General features: G+C 35.5%; 1 protein-coding gene across 2 annotated transcripts in view; it reads right to left on the bottom strand.

Annotated features, from left to right (window-relative positions):
* The window catches only part of LOC114143403 (glypican-6-like), a 150,773-nt gene that overhangs the window by 120,693 nt on the left and 11,135 nt on the right, over positions 1–18,945 (bottom strand). For both annotated transcript variants that reach the window (XM_028015391.1, XM_028015390.1), the window contains exon 2: positions 440–598. In XM_028015391.1, the coding sequence (XP_027871192.1) occupies positions 440–598 (159 nt within the window). The remainder of the gene's footprint in view (positions 1–439; positions 599–18,945) is intronic.

Here is an 18,945-nt window from a genome sequence, read left to right as displayed (position 1 = left end):
TCCTGGATTGAAGTACACACTGGTTCGGACTACACTGTCTGGTATTCCACTCATACACTCTGAGTGGTAAGAGCCACTCACTCAAATCCACTTATTAGCTGGTGACCTTCCATTTTTTTTCCACTCAGCATCCATCTCAACTCACTGACTCCAGATTCAACTTTTATTAAACTTGGTGACAATTTTCTGGTTTTCTTTTTTTAAAGACACCTTTGGGTTGGAATCCTAGCCTAACATGAGAAAATTTATTTTTATTCACTTGCACTGTTGAAATGTGGATATACTTATATTGGCTATTTTAAGACAGGTTAATCATTGCTGTACTTTTTTTTTATTTGCCTTTCTAGAATAGTGGTGCATCATAAAATTATGTTTGTTGAAAATTTTCAAATACCCTGCAGCAAAAAAAGGTACAGAATAGATGAATATCTTGACTTACCGTCAAACTTTTTATGTCTGGAGGTGAATGTTGTTCTCATGTTGTGGCTGCTGTCTTCAACCATAACCTCAAATTCCTGCTTGCTTTGCTGGCTGAGTTTGTCCTCCATCTCAGATGTGCAGCAGGTGTAACCCTTGGGACAGACACGGAGGTGCTCACCTGAACGAGACACAGACACGGAGAACCGTTTTGCAATGCCACAGGATTTGGATGTTTCAGAAGGCTGCACTAAGTCTTTGATCAAAAGTCTCCTGTGATTTTAGGGACTCTCGTCTCTGAAACTATCAAGGACAGCCAGACTGTAACAAATGGAAAAGATAATGTTTATTGGTGAGACAGAAAGTAACTTTTATATATCAGTGCCTCTTCCCCATATAGCATCTTTATCACATCACCGTTACAGGAGATAGAAAATACTGTTTTTAGAGCCGAGTCAAGTCAGGTCAGTCTTATTATGTATGCAGTCCAGAATAACAAATTAGCCGTAAGGCATGCAGCAAAGATGGAGCCTGGCATAGCCTCAAACTATGACATCAGCCAAGCAATCTTGGATAATGGTTACATTAGAAGATTTCTGTTCACTAGGGGCCAGCATAACAAGCTATAAACAAATCACTAACATATTTTGTCATGACAAGTAACAATTGCCTCTTTACTCATCCATCAGATACCAAACAATGTTAGCATTTGTTTGAAGTCATCTTTCTGCAAACCCTATACAGAACTAAAGCGACACCTCTGGTGTGAAATATTTGGTAAAAATATTGCAGTGATAAACAGAAATCAGATAGTTACAAATTGTGTTTAATTGATAACATGGAGAAGATATATTTGTTGAAAATAGTTCAAATGAGACTGCTGACAGCAGAGAGTCAGCAGTCTGGGAATTTGCCGCCTGTTCTCTTTGTGAAGTGACCAGAGTGGAATTTTACATTGACCTCAGAAAACCATTCAAATTAGTTAGAGGATTAAAAAGTTGAGAATGTAAACAAGTGCTATGCAATCTTGGCACTCTACATTTAATAGATTCTTAATTATGTTTTTATTAACACTGGATAACTGAATAATTGTATTTGTATTACACTTAACTTTTAACGTAAAGAAAAAAAAATCTTTAGAATTGATGAACAAAAAAAAAAAAAACAATCCACAAGAAAATGATTTAAGAAAGCCAAACATGTCATAGAGGTGTTTGTGTGGAGGACCCAAATGCAGGGAACAGGGAAGCTGAGGTGAACTCAAAGATAAAGATATTTAATAAATAAAACTAAATTAAGCACATGAAATTAAAGAAATTCAAAATAAAACAGAAACAAGGGAAGATAACTCAGGATAGCATACTAGTAGATGAGCAGATGAATCAGCGTTGACTGAAAAACCAAAGAAGACTTTACACTGAGGAATAAGAAAACAATTTAACTAATTAGCAGGGTGGAAAACCAGACAGCAAAGACAGAGGGAATTAAATAGAAACAATGACACAACAGTAACCAGTGACTAAATATTAGTCAACTGTTCACAAACAAAAGACAGTGAGATATGAAAAAGGCTCAAAACCCACAGGAGACTTGGGAACTCAGAAATACTAAAAAACTGGAAGTAACTAGAACACAAAAAAGAAATGGCCAAAATAACTATCAATAAGTAACTCAGAAGCTGAAAACAAGAAACATAATTACACAAAACAATAGACAAAGTCAAACCCACAAGAGAATGATGTATAAAATGAAAGTATGGCTTTGAAATCATTACTACCAATAATGGAGAAAAAAAAAAAAACATACTGTAATTTTAAGTTGCATCCATGAGCCACTAACTGCTAAAAATGAAACTTCCTTTCTTTTTTTTCTTTCTTAGTTTGTTTGAGGTGGAAAAACCAGAGAACAAAGCAACAACCTAATATTAAAAAATGACTGACATTGTAATTTCTTTTAACAACATCTCCATAAGTTGTTTAGAAAGAGAGCATCCATTAAGCAGATTCTTTGGGAAATAACTGTACTGCATCTTTGACTCCTTTAAAGAATTACCTAACATGCTATTTCTCTGCATGTTGCACACACTCTGGCACTGAGAATCTCAGGCATCATTAGGGATTAAAAGAAAAAGTCTGGCTAGAAGACACATAAAAGGTTTGAGTTTTTCCACATCCACCTATTAACAAATGAAAAGAGAGATGAAACGAGTGCCACTGTTCCAGTGGGGAATTGGCATGGAGGACAGTGAGAGTGGGACTTTTTTCAGAAATACTTCTACAGTAAACCATTGCTTTAAATGACAGGCACTAAGGTGCTTTGCATTCTTGTACAGTAAGTCATGGATGAAGCAGCTCTATATGGATAATGAAACAGGGAAGATGAGGGATGTACGTGCAGGCACTCTCTAATGTACCTAATCCATAATCAGACATAAGAGAGGCACCAACCTCCAGTAATGAGGTGCACCATCAACAATTCAACATAAACACTTTCCTCCAGAGTGTTACCATAGACTTCTAGCAAAACTTTATAAAGCCTAAAAAAGCTGATTTGCAACTGTCAGTTTCTCCTCTGTGCTTTTTGCAAGCTTTTTGGCATTTTTGCTAATTGACAATGTGGTTCAATTAATGCAAAAGCATTTTCTCACTCTTATATGTAACAGCCAATATGTGGAGCATCACTGTGAAAATATTTTAACATAGACATTCATCATTGTGTCAAAATGCCTACCACACCCCCCCTCCAAAAACAAAAACAAAAAACACAATGCTTTGTAAAATGCTGCAATGACGGTAGCTTCATATTTACTCATCATCACCTTATTCACAGATGTATCAGTCAAAAATCATGCACTCTTTTTCTGTCATTTACTTTTTATGAAGTAGCACTAATCACAGATTATAATTCATGCTACATTGCCTACAAAGAATGGGGTAATTAATTCATCTTTAACTAGCACACTTGGAGAATATTAAAGAAAACTGATCATTCCAGGTGTACAGCATGCTTGACAGAGTCAGAATGTGTAGGTCTCCAAATAGGTGGAAGCTTGGCACCACAGTAGGTCTACGCCTTACAGTCATAATGATGGATAACTGAGGGAAAACTACAGCTTTGTGCTATAGTTTGAGACCCTGTGAGTTTGAAGGACTGCACGTTGCTTTCAATTTTAGGTTTCCTGCAATGCAATAAAATTGGTTTAAGTTGTTGGAATACCACTGTTGGCTACTGAAGACTGGCAAAAGAAAGAAAATCAATAAAAGGCAGACCTGTCCTTAAGTGTAAAAGACAGGTGAAGGGAATTGGTAGTGCTTTTAGCTTTCATGGGCTGTGCACCTCTCTATTCACCTCTCAGTTTTGTTTTCATATAAACACTTAATTTGACTTCACCCTTCCTCTGTCACTAAAGCCAACCGACAATAAGCCTTTGTGAGTAGTGGCCATGAGCATGAGCTGCATTCATAAGGTGTTTTAAATGGGATGGTTGCATGTTAATCCCTCTTTCTGTCTTCATTTCTGCCTCTTTTTTCATAAATCCAAATGCCAATCTAAACCGCACATTGTAAATAAAAGTACCGTAATAGTAAAGTCACATGAAATTTTGCAGCACATTTTGAATAATTCATCTTTGGGTCGTGAGGTTTGCTTTTTAAAACACAACAAATGTAAAACTGGATAAGGTGATGTCTCATTAAACAGTATCTCCCCTGTTTTACTTCATTACTTTGCACAAGAAAGAAAATATGGAGCCATGCAACATTCTGCACAGCTTCAAGACAACTTTTGCAGAACTGTTTTCTTTAAGTTTTCAAAAGACAACACTGTATTGAAAAAAATGGCCACAAGAGATAGTAGGGTCTCTCTCTTGTACCCAAAGGATTTTTTTAAAAGCCTGGGTGAAAGAAAATGTGCAAATGTAATTAATAAAAAAATTACTGCATAATTACTGATTTTGTTTGAAAGACACAAAACCGTTTTACTTTGGACTTTAAACAACACGTTTTAATCTCAAGGTCTGACACATCCACCCACATTCATAATTCATTAACCTACTGACAATCACAAATTCATGGGTCACCACACACAGCCATGCAAAAATCCATAAAACATTGTTTACTTAAATGATTATCAGATTTATGAACAAATAATTATGCAAACAATGTGGAATTGCACAATTAAATGCAACTTGCTCCATCTTACTAATGTGGCATTCTGTCCTTGCAGCTGTACTGAGCTCGTATGCCAGAGCAGAGCGCACTGCTGCTCAGCTTTCTGAATGAGCTGATCAGGGATTTAAATGTATGTAATTATAGACTGGGAGATAATTTAGGATAAATGCTAATGTTTTTGGGAGATATTTCAATGAAATGTTGTGTCATTAGCTTAAATGCATTTCAATCAAACAAAAATTAGAAACATGTTTTAGGTTGCAGATGCAGCTCCCCCTGATCATCACATACAATATGCTCCCAGTGATGATTGAAAATAAATGTAATTATCTAAAGTCGTTGACCAGTTTGTCATCTCAAAGTCCAGTTGATGTGTCAGAGAAAACAGGGTAAAGCTTGGTTGCATGAAAAACACAATCAGCCGTGCAAATATAATTCCTCCCCTGATGAAAAATGTTATTAAATGTTTTGTAATTGTTTATTACATTTGCAATATATATTTAAAACATAAAACCTAATTAGCTTACAAATGGAGTTGGTTATATTTGGTGAAAGTTAATATTTAACAACCAGTATGATAATGCAGAGGCTAGAGTGCTTAAACCTTATATGTATGCTGAAATTTATGCAGGTTTTTGGGCATCCGTTTCCTTTGGCATCATATTTCCTGACAATAAAGACACATACGTTTGAGTTCTTTGTTTTAAAGCTTGTGTCTAATGGGCAGGAAAAAGACAATCTTACAATTCTTGCTATTTCCAGCAGCATTTAAAAAAACTTGGCTGCAGAAATATTAACGGTCTGGGCAAACAGGTTTTGCTGAGACTCTAACAGTAAAATGAGTAGGACTGAGTTCCCAGTTAAACAACAACGCAAGAACATTAGAAATCACAATAGTTAAACCTAAAATACATATTTCATACACTGTTCCCTTGCAGAACAAAGGTCCTTGGTTCGAATCCCGGACTGGGATTCATCTGCGAGGAGTTTGCATGTTCCACCTGTGAATGTGTGGATTGTTTTTGAGTACTTCCACGGTAAAAAATATGACTCTTGGGTTAATTGGTCTCTTTAAAGTCCCCTTAGGTATTAGAGTCTGTGTGCATAGCTGTTTGTCCAGCATGTCTCTGTGATGGACTGGCAACCATCCAGGGCATACTCACCTCTCACCCAATAACCGCAGTACAGAGGCACCGGGCCTGACCCATGACCCTGCAGGGATAAGTGGGTACAGACAATAGATGGATGGATAGATGGATGGACAATTATAATAAGTACAAAATTTAATTTGTCATGTTAAAGTGCCATGCAAGCCACCACTCTCCCATATCTGTATTCCTTTCTTTAATTTTAGATTTAAATATGTGATCATGTAAGAATTCAGATTTTGTGAGGTTAATCTGTCATTTTTTTTCTAGCTGCTTTGTCATTTCATAGAAGTTCAAAGTTTTTCTAACCTATTTACAACAAAATAGCTCTTTATATTTATTTTGTGTCTCCAGAGACACAAAATAGTAAAGTGACCCATACTCAGTTGTTTTACCAAAACTAAACTTTGTTTCATTTAGTTTCAATTTTATTTGTTTGAGGAGCTGTTGTTTTAAGAAGTGCAGCTATTAAAGTATTTTTTTTTTATCATTGTCTAAGAAAAGAAATAATAAAATTCACTTTTTAAATGTAAAACGATTCTGTATAATTGTGTGTGTGTGTATGTGGACCACTATTACTGTATGTCTTTGAGGTAAATTTTGGTTTCTCTACATTGTTCAGTGGTGCTGTGTTTTAGAACAATACAGGCTGTTTCTCTGATTTCTCCAGAGACACAAAATAAATGTGGGAGTTATGTATTATACAAGACAAACAATATGAACAGAATCATAAGATTAAACAAAATTAAATTCACTGTAAGCCAAACATATCATGACATGTGTAAGCATTTAAAAGTGATCTAAAAATGTGGGTGCTGTATCACAAAGTGACAGGTTTATTTTTTGACCCACTCCAAAGAAACAGATACCATAATGTCATCATAGTGGCATGTGATGTGGCCTGATCAGCAACGAATTCCAAATACAATCAGTGTATCTTACATTTTTTTCTTAATTTTGTCTCTTCGGTATGGCTGAACATCACAGAAAATCACTACAGAAACAAAACAAGCCAGCTAAGGCCAGTTTACCACGTCTCCAAGCTTTTCTATGTGAAGGAGAAAGACGTGTGAGTTTGCAGACTTTGGAGCTGTATCTGTCAAGTCACATCTTCCTCTAAAAGAAGAAAGAAAATAACTAAACCCAGATTAGAAGGAGTGTTGGCAGAAAACGATAGCAGCCTCAGCCAAAACCACATAACTGAAATTATGTATTTTCACTGAAAATACAGTGTATAAAAATGACACATGGGGCACAGTTGTTGACACCGTTGGCACGTAGCAATAAGGCCATCGTTTCAAATTCTGATTTCAAATGTGGGTCTTTATTATGATTTTATTTATTATTTTATATATGAACTTTAATTGTAAAACAAGAAAATTAGGACATTATAAACTGAGAAAATAGAAAATCTAGAGAAAATGTAAAAAAAAAAAACAACTAAATAGTTGTTCATTTTAAGATAAACCATATTTATTAACATATATTTTTCTCAGAGAGGTAAAACAGATCATGTGGTGAAACTTGCTTTAAAGTGACACACAACATGGTGATTCAATTTCCTGTCTTCAGAAGGCATCTGATTCTCTATGATAAATGCAAAAATAGAAGAAAAAGTTTGCACAGTTATTCAGGCTCACTCATGACAACTTGATTTAAGTCTGATATAGATTTCTTGGATTGAAACACATGATGTAATACTTCTCAGATCTATTAGGTCGACAATATTTCAGACAAACTCCCAGCAGTCACTGGACGAGAGGCACAGTACACCTTGAACAGGTCGGCGGTCAATCACAGCAGAGACTGACAGCCGTTCAGTCTCACAGTTACTCATTTCGGCCTGTGAAGAGACAGTTCTAACCACCACACTATTGCGCATGTTTCATAGTCCTTCCACTTTAGCTGAACTTATTTCAATTACAACACAAGATATTATGCAGTTCATCTACTTAAATTACCTTACTTACTTATTGCAGACAGGTTTTATGAGCTATAGCTAGACTGTGAAGGTCAGACACACGCAGTACTTTGGAGTTATCTCCACAGTTTTCACAAAGCATCTCTGCTTCTATTATTTGTAGAAGCGTTTGTATGTATCGTACTCCTTAAGGACAACATCTTCAGAAGACACAAAGAAACAGAATTATTAGTACCTTAGTAGCACCAAGAGGAAAAAATATCCAAGGTTAACCAGAAGTCCAACATCATCTAAAGACTCTCACAAGGGTCCACAATAATATAAACATATTGAACTATACAATAGCAGTCCCATCATATCAAAGTGAAGAGTTTTTTGTTCTATTTCAATTTCATCTGTATTACTATAAGCATATGTTACAGGGAAATGTGAAAGCCAGACAATATTTCATAGCAGCTGAGGGAAATGACGGAGTTATCTGCCCATGGAGGGTCCAGTGCCAGAATAACTCCCAAAAGCATTCATTAGTCTACCTGGCCAAAGGGCAAACTGTATATGGGCTTCGCCATCTGGTACAACTTTTAACCACTCTTGCCAGCATTTATAAAGTAAGGACAGTCTCACAAGAGCTCCTTGCCAAAACAAGTTAGCAGATCTTGAAGTCAAAAGAAAAAACTGCCTCCCTCATCCATACTGAAAATATGTAAAGCAATTTTGAAATGTAAAAGAACTGCCTCACTGCAGATTGTGTCTAGTGTATTCTGTACAAAACTAATTATTTCAAATGTTTCCTTTAATAAAACAAAGAAACAAACAAAAACTATCAAAAAAAAAAAAACTAGAGTCTATAAAAGTCAAGCCCACACAGCACACAGTACAATTGCATTTTGGTTGAAAACCTGCTTTGTTTTTATGTTGCATCATCTACTGATGCACATTATTGAGTTTTTCTTGCGCTAGTGTAGACCAAAGCTCTGCACTTAGGAGATACGCTGTTGTATGAATCATATTTATTATCATTGATCTACCACCACCTTACTGCACTGGCCTCATTCAGAACGGCCTCTGGAATATTGCTTTTTCAAAGGACTTACAACCCTGTTCCCACAAAGCTCTAAGAAGTACAGCAACTCATCGCCTTCTGATGAGGCTGCACACCTAAAACAGACGTAGGTTCTTGACATTTCAATTCACCAGTAGAGTTTACTGGTCCCTGTTCTCCTATGATTGCCATGATTTAATTTAGTTTGAAGTCATTGGGTCTAAATATCTAGGGTTCACTTTGAATGCCTGAACAAGAATGACTTTCCAGCAAACACATGCAAGGGGCTTGGAATGGGGTAGTTGGGAACCAACTAGCCATTAGATTATTAAAACAATTTCTCAGTTTTCGATCATTTAGATGTGTTAAACAAACATTTTTTCAATGTAGGAACAACATATATTTACTAAACAACACCTTTTTTGAAAATGTTAGTTTTAAGGTGAATCATAATAACACGTGTCACTGGCTTTGTTTTGATGCAGAGACAGAGCAAAACACAGAGCGCACTGCATGAAAATAGTGAATACAACTGATTATCAGTATTTTTATCCAGATAAGTTGATAGCTGGATAGCTATCTAATTAGCTAGCTTAGCATTGTCGATCATTCCTTAGAGTAAACAAACCAAAACCTTATTGAATCATTCAGGAAAATGCTTTTTGTATGCTTTAAGTCTCTTTAAGTCAGTCTGAATATGCTTATGGAGGTTAAATAATAAAGTCTTGATTTTTTGGAGGCTCTTCTGATCTAGATGTCTGCTGTAATTTATGTCAATCTATTTTGATATTCCCTTTCTAGCATTTTCTATGAGCACTATTGCAGTTTGCAAACATAGATGCAACAGATGATTAAATTCATTGCAATTTATTAAAACGTTGTTTGTTTTGCTAGCAATGCTCTTCTCTTTCCCTGAGGTGCCCGAAAAAATCCAAAAGATAAAAAAAGTTATCTTTTTCATTAGTAGGAAACCTGGCCATTCTCTTTTCTGGTGAACTAGCAAATAATACTCCCACATCACAGCATGTCTAAGCTATAGTGTTGAAATGAGAAAAGTGAGATTAGCCTGCAGCAAATAGTCATCGCTGCTCACTTTGTATTTTGACAAAGTACCACAAGGGTCAAAATGTCTACAGACAGATGGTCTCTGCTGGAGATGTTGGTGGTCTAGCAAGTCAACTGTGTGCTGGACCATAACCTTCTGCTAGTAGAAGAGATGAATGAACATTTATACTGTTCAGTAATCTAGCTGTTCTGGTAATCTAAACCACAAATCAGAAAATATCAGCTTGATTTATCCTTTGAAAGATGCATGGCATCTTCTTTTAGTACTTCAGAATATACTGTCTATCGCATAATGATGACTATACAGAACAAGCAGAGCTCAACTAGTTGAAAAGTTAAACATTTCTCCCAACGATAACCTGTGACAGAGCAGGTAGTTTTTTTTTTCTTCCTTTGCCCTCTCTTTATACTAAATGGTTTGAGTCAAGTTCAGCACACTGAGCAGTAATTGCCAGAAGTCTGCCTGAGCTGCATGTTCCTTTTAAAGGTTGACACCTCTATCTTTGAGATCTATTGACTCAGGCAGAGCTGAGGCCGTCTCCCACATTTGGGCCATAACTGTCCTCTCTTTGTTTGGGCTGAAACACGTTTAAGACTCTTTTCATTCACCTGACATGACCTAGATTAGAGGGCGAAAAAGGAGCTTAATCATACCCTCAAATAAATTAAACACTGCTGAATGATGAAGAGCTTATGAATACTATGTACTGTTTCATTAAAAGGGAGAAAAAAATACAACTTCTATAATCTTTTTTAGGGACAAAAATGCTTGCATGATGAGCCTAATATTCCAAATTATATATTTAAATCTGTAAGATTCTTGTAATCTGGAGTCAAGGGAACATAATTTCTCTTCTAAACATATATAAAATGTTTAAAAGAAAAAGGTTGGATAAATAAATGAATCTGCATATGAAAACTACCAAAGGTGAGAAAGTGTGTGAGCAATGCAAATGTAGAAAAGCTTGATTTTACTGTGAAGTTAAATACACATTTCTGAAATCATATGCCATGTTGAGAACATTCAGATTATAATGATTATATGTACGTCATCAAGTGATTAATAAAAAAAAATAATTAAACATTTATTATAATGCCACTGTTTTTTAATGCAACATCTTTTTTGATTTTTAAAGATGCAGAACTTTTTGCCTGGAAGTCATAGTCAAGAAAATACCAGATCAGCAGCATCCTTCGCTTTAAAAGCAACTTAAAAATGGTTCTCTAGGACAATGGGTGCAGCCAGTTAGTATGCATTTGTCTGTAAAATTAGGTGTAATCCATAAACGGCTTCTTCTTTACAGCCTATTAAACCTAGCAGGCAAATTGATGAGATTTTTGTAGCTGTTATAAATCAAGAAATAAAAAAAAAACATATGCTATGCGTTTCTATAAGCAAGTTTGTGCATCCTGTTGAAGGTGTTATTACTTGTCAACAGAAATCCACAAGCTGAAAGTAAACCTAATTTACTATGTTAAATCACATCTGTCTGCATGTTGAAGTGAGTGGAAAAAAGGCATGAAGCTCGATTGATCTTTCCGCTGCTCTGCCATCTGGATCTCCCTCCATCACCCAAATCACCCTCTTTCAACTATTTCCACTGGGGCATGAGACCCAAATTGAATATGTCCAAACAAGATGACACAGATAATTCCCACAATTGCTTTCACCATATGTTGCCTTGATTGGATAAGGCTAAAAGAGTTCCTAACTTTCAAACAACTTCCAAAGTTGGAAAAATTATCTGAGAGTAATGTATAGACAACTGAAGGGTTCACAGAAAGGTGCTAAGTAGACATTTCTGCTCTAGTGTGCTGAAAGCAACCAGAAGACTTCAAGTTCATAATTTCATGATGTCGATGCCAATGTCATGTCAGCTCTACCCCTTTTTAGTCAAATGAACATGCTTGCAATGTGACAGCAGTGTAGGTGTTATTTAATGATTTTTTTAATTACCTCTTGCTTACATTAGTTTAAACTGACAGCATAGCCAACAGATAATAAGAACAAAAAATATGTTAGATGTATGTTTGTGAATGTCTCAAATTAAATTGTTACTTTGTTCCTTGTGTCAAGATAGTATAATACTAAAATACTAAAATTACATAAGCTGGGTTCTGTTCAACAAAGGCAGATGGTTTAAATGAAAAACAGTCTCTGGACTGAAAATATTAAAACATCTCATAAAAAAGGCTCTGCTTTGCACCCCAAAGCTCACCCTGTTTCTTGTAAAGTGTTAGAAATGCAGATCTGACAACCAAATACATTTTTTTTTTGCAAATGGAAAACACACTAAGCTAACATAATATACAAATTAGCATAAGAAAAAGCATAATAAAAATCTGACATTTTCTCATGTTGTCAGGTAGAGAAAAAATGAATATAGGTACAGTTATATGAAAACGTATTTCCCACTAATAGATTACTACTCTTTATACGTATGCTTAATATTACAAATAATTAAATAATCTTAATTTCAGAGAAAAAAACTAATTAAGTAAAAATAACAGTCTGGCTGAATGACTGATTATTGTCTAATGGCCAAAAGAAAGACAACAAAGAAGACTAAAATATCTTAAAAAACACAACACCATAGTCCAAGGCTAAAGAAATTTATGATAAGATGAGAAAAAAAAATCCATATCTATCAGACTGGAAAGAATTAGAAAGACATTTATATAGCTTTGGGATTCCAGAGAACAACAGAGAGAGCCATTATCCAGGGTTGCAACAGAGAAAACATGTAACATTGGTGAGCATTCCCAGGAGAGGCAGGTCTATCAAGATTACTCAAAGAGCACATGAGCTTACCTTGGAGATCACAGAAAAGAAAAGAGAACCAAACAAAAACAAGACAACATCTAGACCACTGCAGGATGCAGAATCAGTTTTTATGATTTACCTTTAGGAAACATACTAAAAAAATGGTGTTTATTGTGGAATTCCAAGGTTAAAATCACAGCTGACCAAAAAGAACACAATGCAGACATTTTTCCAGAAAATATCTTGATGAACAACACTTTTGTCAATTTGCTCTGTCAGGACAAAGATGATGTGCTTTAATTGGTGTAACCTCCTGTGTACGAAGTGCTCATGTAACACATATTCCTTATCATTACGAGAGCTAAACTGGACAGGTTAAGTAGCACAACGCAGCACCATGCTATCAGCAACTAGCCCAGCATTCTGAGCATGTGCGCTTTCACACCGGCAGACTACAAAGACGGGTCATTGTGGGTAGGTTATTTCCTGCTGCAACATGCCTAAATCTAATGGATTGGTCATTAACAGGCCTCTGCAGGACTTTGAGACACGCTGGGAAGGTAATTGATTTGATTCATTTGATTCAGATGTGTTGGAACAGAAACACATCTGTACTGGACCAGAACCTGACAGCCCTGATCTATGTACATGAGGTTGATCTTTGGCCAAAGAAAGAAAGAAAGTAATTAAGACACCATTTAAAAATCACAATTATGATTTTTTTTTTTTATTCTGTAATATAAAGTCCATTGATGTAAAAAGTTAACAGAGGACCACAATAATTGTCAGCAGCTGTACCTCGGCCCATGCCCTCCTCCAGGAAGCCACACAGCCAAACACAACAACAGACACATAATCTTTTGCATCAGTTTGTTGAGGTAACTTTGGGATTAATCACTGACTACATTCTCCTTCAGATTATAAACACAAACACCACCCCTAAAAAAAAACACACCCATCTTTCTGTCACCTCAGCTCGTACTGTTTCTAGTCAGTCTGTTTGTCTTATGATGCTTTTTTTATTATCATTCTGTTAATAAATGCACAGTATCAAAAAACACTGTGCTCTGTGTGTGTTGTTGATGATACTTTTGCTGATGTGTGTCTGCTATCAGGTAAGCCGCAGAGGCTCCTCGGCCTTGGGGGTGACCGATGAAGCGCCTTTGCCTATCAGTTCTGTGTCAAATGCAATCTTGCACAATGCGGCTAGTCGCTGCTTTTTCCCCTTTGAACAACACTCATTCCTCACAAAATAAATTTCTCTTAGCCCCAATAGCTTTCAAATGCAGTTTTTTTCACCCTAACAATGGCAAAAAAAAAAACAAAAAAAACATTAGGTCAAGCATCTTGTGGCAAAAACCTGTGTTGTATGTGAACTACACTGAACAAACACACTTCTGAAAACAGTTTACATTGGTAAACAATGACTGATACAAATAATAGTTCAAATATTTCTACAAAAGACAGATAAGAACTGCATTATGTTTTTCTCCTTTTAGAACGCCTATTTAGATAATATCCATCAGAATGGTGCTGATTATGATGCATTTTATGATTAAGCATTTAATTCAGTCTCTTTTCATAGTGTAGTAAGAAATTATTGCTTAAAATAATTACTGAAATATTTAATGATTGAATCCACTAGGAGGGTTGCATGCTTTGAAGAAGGTCACTTTTATTCTTGGGCATCAATAGAGTAGCTCTCTATGATTTGCAACCTTTAATTTGTAATAAGCCTTTTTATTTGTTTGCCAGTGTGCACGCTATGTAAATAAGATGGAAATAAAAAAAGAAATGAAAAAGAAAACTAACTTCATGTTTTTGTATAAAATGCTATTTTTTAAAGAGATATTTTCAAAAAAGCTTTTTTCAAAAAATATTTTTGGTTATAACAAGAAAAAAGATACATGAAAGCTGAACTTATACTGAAATAGTTGTCCACAATGAAATGTACAAAAGACAAGGCTATAAAAAAACATCTGTTGCAAAAACAAAACCAAAACCTTTTATCTTCACCATCAGTCATAAGACTGCTTTAATAATCAGTCTTATGAATCTAGAGTCAATGCACAGATTCAGTTATTACAACTAAAACCCAGCGATCAGGCCCGAAACTTGGGAGTAGTGATGGACTCTGACCTGAACCTTCAGAGCCACATAAAGACAGTTACAAAGTCGGCCTTCTATCGCCTGAAGAACATTTCCAGGATTAAAGGACTAATGTCTCAGCCAGATCTAGAGAAACTAGATCGTTCATCTTCAGTCGTATTGATTATTGCAACAGCGTCTTCACAGGTCGGTCCAACAAATCAATCAAACAGCTGCAGCTGATCCAGAATGCTGCTGCTCGCGTTCTCACTAAAACCAGGAAGATAGAGCACATAACACCAGTTTTAAAGTCCCTCCACTGGCTCCCTGTAGCTCAAACAATAGACTTTAAAATACTGTTGTTAGTTTATAAATCAGTGAACGGCTTAGCACCACAATACATTAAAGATCTGCTGTTGTTGTATCAACCTTCCAGACCTCTCAGGTCTTCTGGTTCCGGTTCTGGTCTGCTCTGCATCCCCAGAACCAGAACCAAATGAGGAGAAGCAGCTTTCAGCATCTATGCACCACAAATTTGGAACAAACTTCCAGAAAACTGTAAAACAGCTGAAACACTGACATCTTTTAAATCTCGACTAAAATCCCACCTGTTTAGGATTGTATTTGAAATGTAATCAATTACAAATTTATTGATGGAACTTTACTTAATGTCATGTTTTGATTGTTTATTCTATCTTGCATTGTGTTTCTGTGTTTGTAATGATGTAAAGCACTTTGAAATGTCTTGCTGCTGAAATGTGCTATACAAATAAAATGTGATTGATTGATTGATTATGAAGGATATGAAGGATCCACATAATGCCTGGAGCCCATGATGATTTGAGTTGTGTGTCCAACATTTAGTTATACAAAACATACAAAACAAATATAGATAACACCAACTTTCACACTTTAAATATGAGAAAGATTCATAGCTGCACTTCCATCTTAATGCATATCACTGGGGTTAGGATCCATTTGGTACTGTCTGGACCATGCCGACCTTCTAGTCTCCCAGCTGAAATGCTAATAAGGGAAAAAAATAATAATCTAATTTGATCTGATATTGATCTGGCATTTGCTGTGCTTTTAAATCTGCCCAACAGACATGTATTATTTATTTTACTGCTTTAAAGGGCAGTTTTCTGTTTTGGTTTGTGTTCAGTAATCAAGGATTTGTTTGACAAGGACTGGTAAGTTCTTCACTATTGTGTAACTTGAGTTGGGCACATGGACAGAAAAATGATCATGATTTTGTTTCTCTCTTACGAACAGTTTCAATAAATATTATATTATGCTAAAAGTCTAGTTTCAAAAAATATTTTTTTTCAACATACATAAAGAACAAATCAGAAAAAGCAATGAAACATGAATAACTAATGAGATTTATGATTAAAAGGTCAACCTAAACACTGCTTAAGAATCCTTAAGAGTTGCAGACACACGTATAGCATAAGATCATATTCGTAATTTAATATTAGTATACAGTATTTTATTAAAGATTGATTTGAATATTTAATAAACTACAACAGTAAACAAACAGTATCATCACCAAGGAACACACCAGGCAGGTCAATGATAATGTTGTGGAGAAATTTAAAGCAGATTTAAGATAGAAAACTGTATCACAAGTTTTGAATATTTCATGAGCACTGTAAAAAAAGTAAAATATAAACCATGTATCAATTTTCTTTCACTTTATAAATGCTATAATTGTTTATTAACTAAAATTCCCAATAATGTCATTGAAGTCTGTGGCAAATGTAAAGGTGAAATAAATAACTCTGGCTCTCAAAACATCAGACAAAAGCAAAACAACTGAAAAAGGAAGAAAAGCAGAAGACAATAAAGATTTATCTTATCTTATCTTATCTTATCTTATCTTAAGAGAAAGAACATAAAATAATAAATAATGTGTAAATTAAGACATTTTTAAAGATGGTCTAATTTGAACTGAACCACAGAAACACTTTCTGACTAATCACTCGGTGTCATTAAATAAATGTAAATTATTTTTTATTGTTTCATTATGAATTGGTATTGTGAAGTCTTTCAGCAGTACTGTGCCAATATATCTGCTGTGATTTGCTTCCTGTATTTAATTTAAAAAAAAACCAAGAAAAACTGTCACTTCCAATGTCTACACATGGAGCGCTTTTTAGAGGTGAGCTATGACAGATCTTCGTTTCATACTTCAAATTTGAAGAGATGTGAAGTGAAACCTCTGGCAGAATATGACAACTTTACTCATGTAACTCAAGCAAAATGCTGAAGGTGTTTTCTGATTTGTGTAGAGGAGACATTGCGTTCCAATTTATTGCAAAAGTGAAGAACTACTACCCCAACATATGCCATAATATGCCTTTATGTTTTTATTTAACCTCAACAAGAGACATACATTGTAAATTAGTTTAGACCATAAATGTTAAAGTGTAAAGCATTTGTTAAAACTTAACACTTGATCCTATAAAAATAAGCTGAACTAGAAACAACCAGCTGAAGAAGAAAAAAAGAGACTTTTCTGTAGCAAGGTGTTAAGACAAACAATTGCACTCAGGATTACTGAATCTATTTCTTACAATGATCACTTTATTACTGTGCATGTTAATATAGAATGTCAATATTTTTTAAGGTTCTTGAAGCAGGTAATTGAGAAGTTGGTACTCTGCTCCCAGCACTGCATGGCAGGAAATCTAGCTAACAGTAGAAATGATATAAATCGATTTAAAGTACTTATGGTGTTTTGTTTGTCTACTATAGGAAAAACGACTCAGATAACACCAAGTACTGTGGGACTTTTAAGTACAAACAAATCTGAATGTAAATACTTTGGAATGTGAATGGACCATGAAGGTCTTTAACACAAGTTTTCTTCTGCACATGAACATGGTGTTTTGTTGTTGCAAAGCACTACTCTCCTCATAAAACACTAATTGCGAATAGTGTATGAAAAACTAGAGCGTCAGTCTGGATCATCACCCGGACACACCTGTTGCCTCATGCTGCATAACTCTGTGGTTATAACACTTCCTGACATTTTTGAAACACAGACAGAAGCAAAAGTCACTGCAAGGGATGACTAGACAAATGAAAAGAAAAAAACAAAAGAAAAAAGACAGCAGACACAGTAGAGGACGGATGATTTCAAATATTTTCATGTGCTGTCCAATCCATTTACCTCAAAAACAATATGTGAATAAGCAAATCTAATCTTACTGAAGTCCAACTTAATTATTAAAAAGAGTAAGACAATAGTGGACATTTGCACCAAAATAAACGTTAAATAAAGTTTGTGACGTGAGTATATATTGTTCTGCTACTTTTCAAGAATAAATAAGTTCTAGAAAAAAGCTAAAGACTCACTACATACTTACAGAAATAGATTATGATTTATATTTACTCTTTTGTCAGGTACTCGTATTTGTAGTCTATGTTCCCCTTGGCTGATTCAAATCTGTGTTTAGTAATTGAGATCTCTAGAACTGAAAATGAAATAGTTCATGAACTGAGCTTGAAGACGCTTAGTGGAAACTATTACAGTAATTTAGTTGTCCCAGTGAAGTGCTGCACGAGAGAAGAGGCACGCAGTGAGTTTAAAGCTTTGTACTCGTGCTCTGGATTCACGGTGCTAACTGGTGCATGACTCAGTCCTAAACACAACAGCTGGTGGTCTGAAGAGCCCAGGGTAGAGCCCGAGGGTATGAGATGACCAGCCCACTCGTTTACTGTCATCTTACTCAGGGGACAGGAAACAGCAGGGTTCCTGGAGCAAAAGATGAGGCTGGCTTCTTTTCAGATTCTCGCACCCTGGAGCACTCAAAGAACAAGCAGTTGCCAAGAAGTATCACATCACCACATGCTTGCTATGATACACAGAGAAATGAAAGGATCCAAAAGATGTAAACACCAGAGAAACACACTTCAGGCCAATAACAGGCCTTTCAGACATATTTGCACCTCTATTTAAAACGGTTTTTGAATTATTAAAATGAACTATGGTTTTATTTGTTTTACAGCTTCATCAGCGTTTCTAAACAAGTTTTCATGGTGGTCCTTTACTGACATTTATGCTGTGCTGCTTGAGTATGTCACATTTGTCATAAAGGCAAAGCTCCCTGGAGATGCATGAGCCTAGTGAGCCAAGACATCTTTACTCGCAACATTGTTCTATATTTTCATAAAAAGGGTAATTCAAATGATCTGTTGATTCCCCCCCACTGTATAGCTTTAGTTCCACATGAATCCCTGTGTCATTCCTTAACACTTTTCAATCCAAAATGCCTAGTTACAAGCCCATTTCAGCCAAAAAGCCAGTATTCAGTGTCATCACA

The sequence above is a fragment of the Xiphophorus couchianus genome, chromosome 4 (assembly GCF_001444195.1).
Source record: "Xiphophorus couchianus chromosome 4, X_couchianus-1.0, whole genome shotgun sequence".
NCBI lineage: Eukaryota > Metazoa > Chordata > Actinopteri > Cyprinodontiformes > Poeciliidae > Xiphophorus > Xiphophorus couchianus.
Note: the sequence above shows the minus strand (reverse complement) of the source record. Positions and strands in the feature narration are given on the sequence as shown.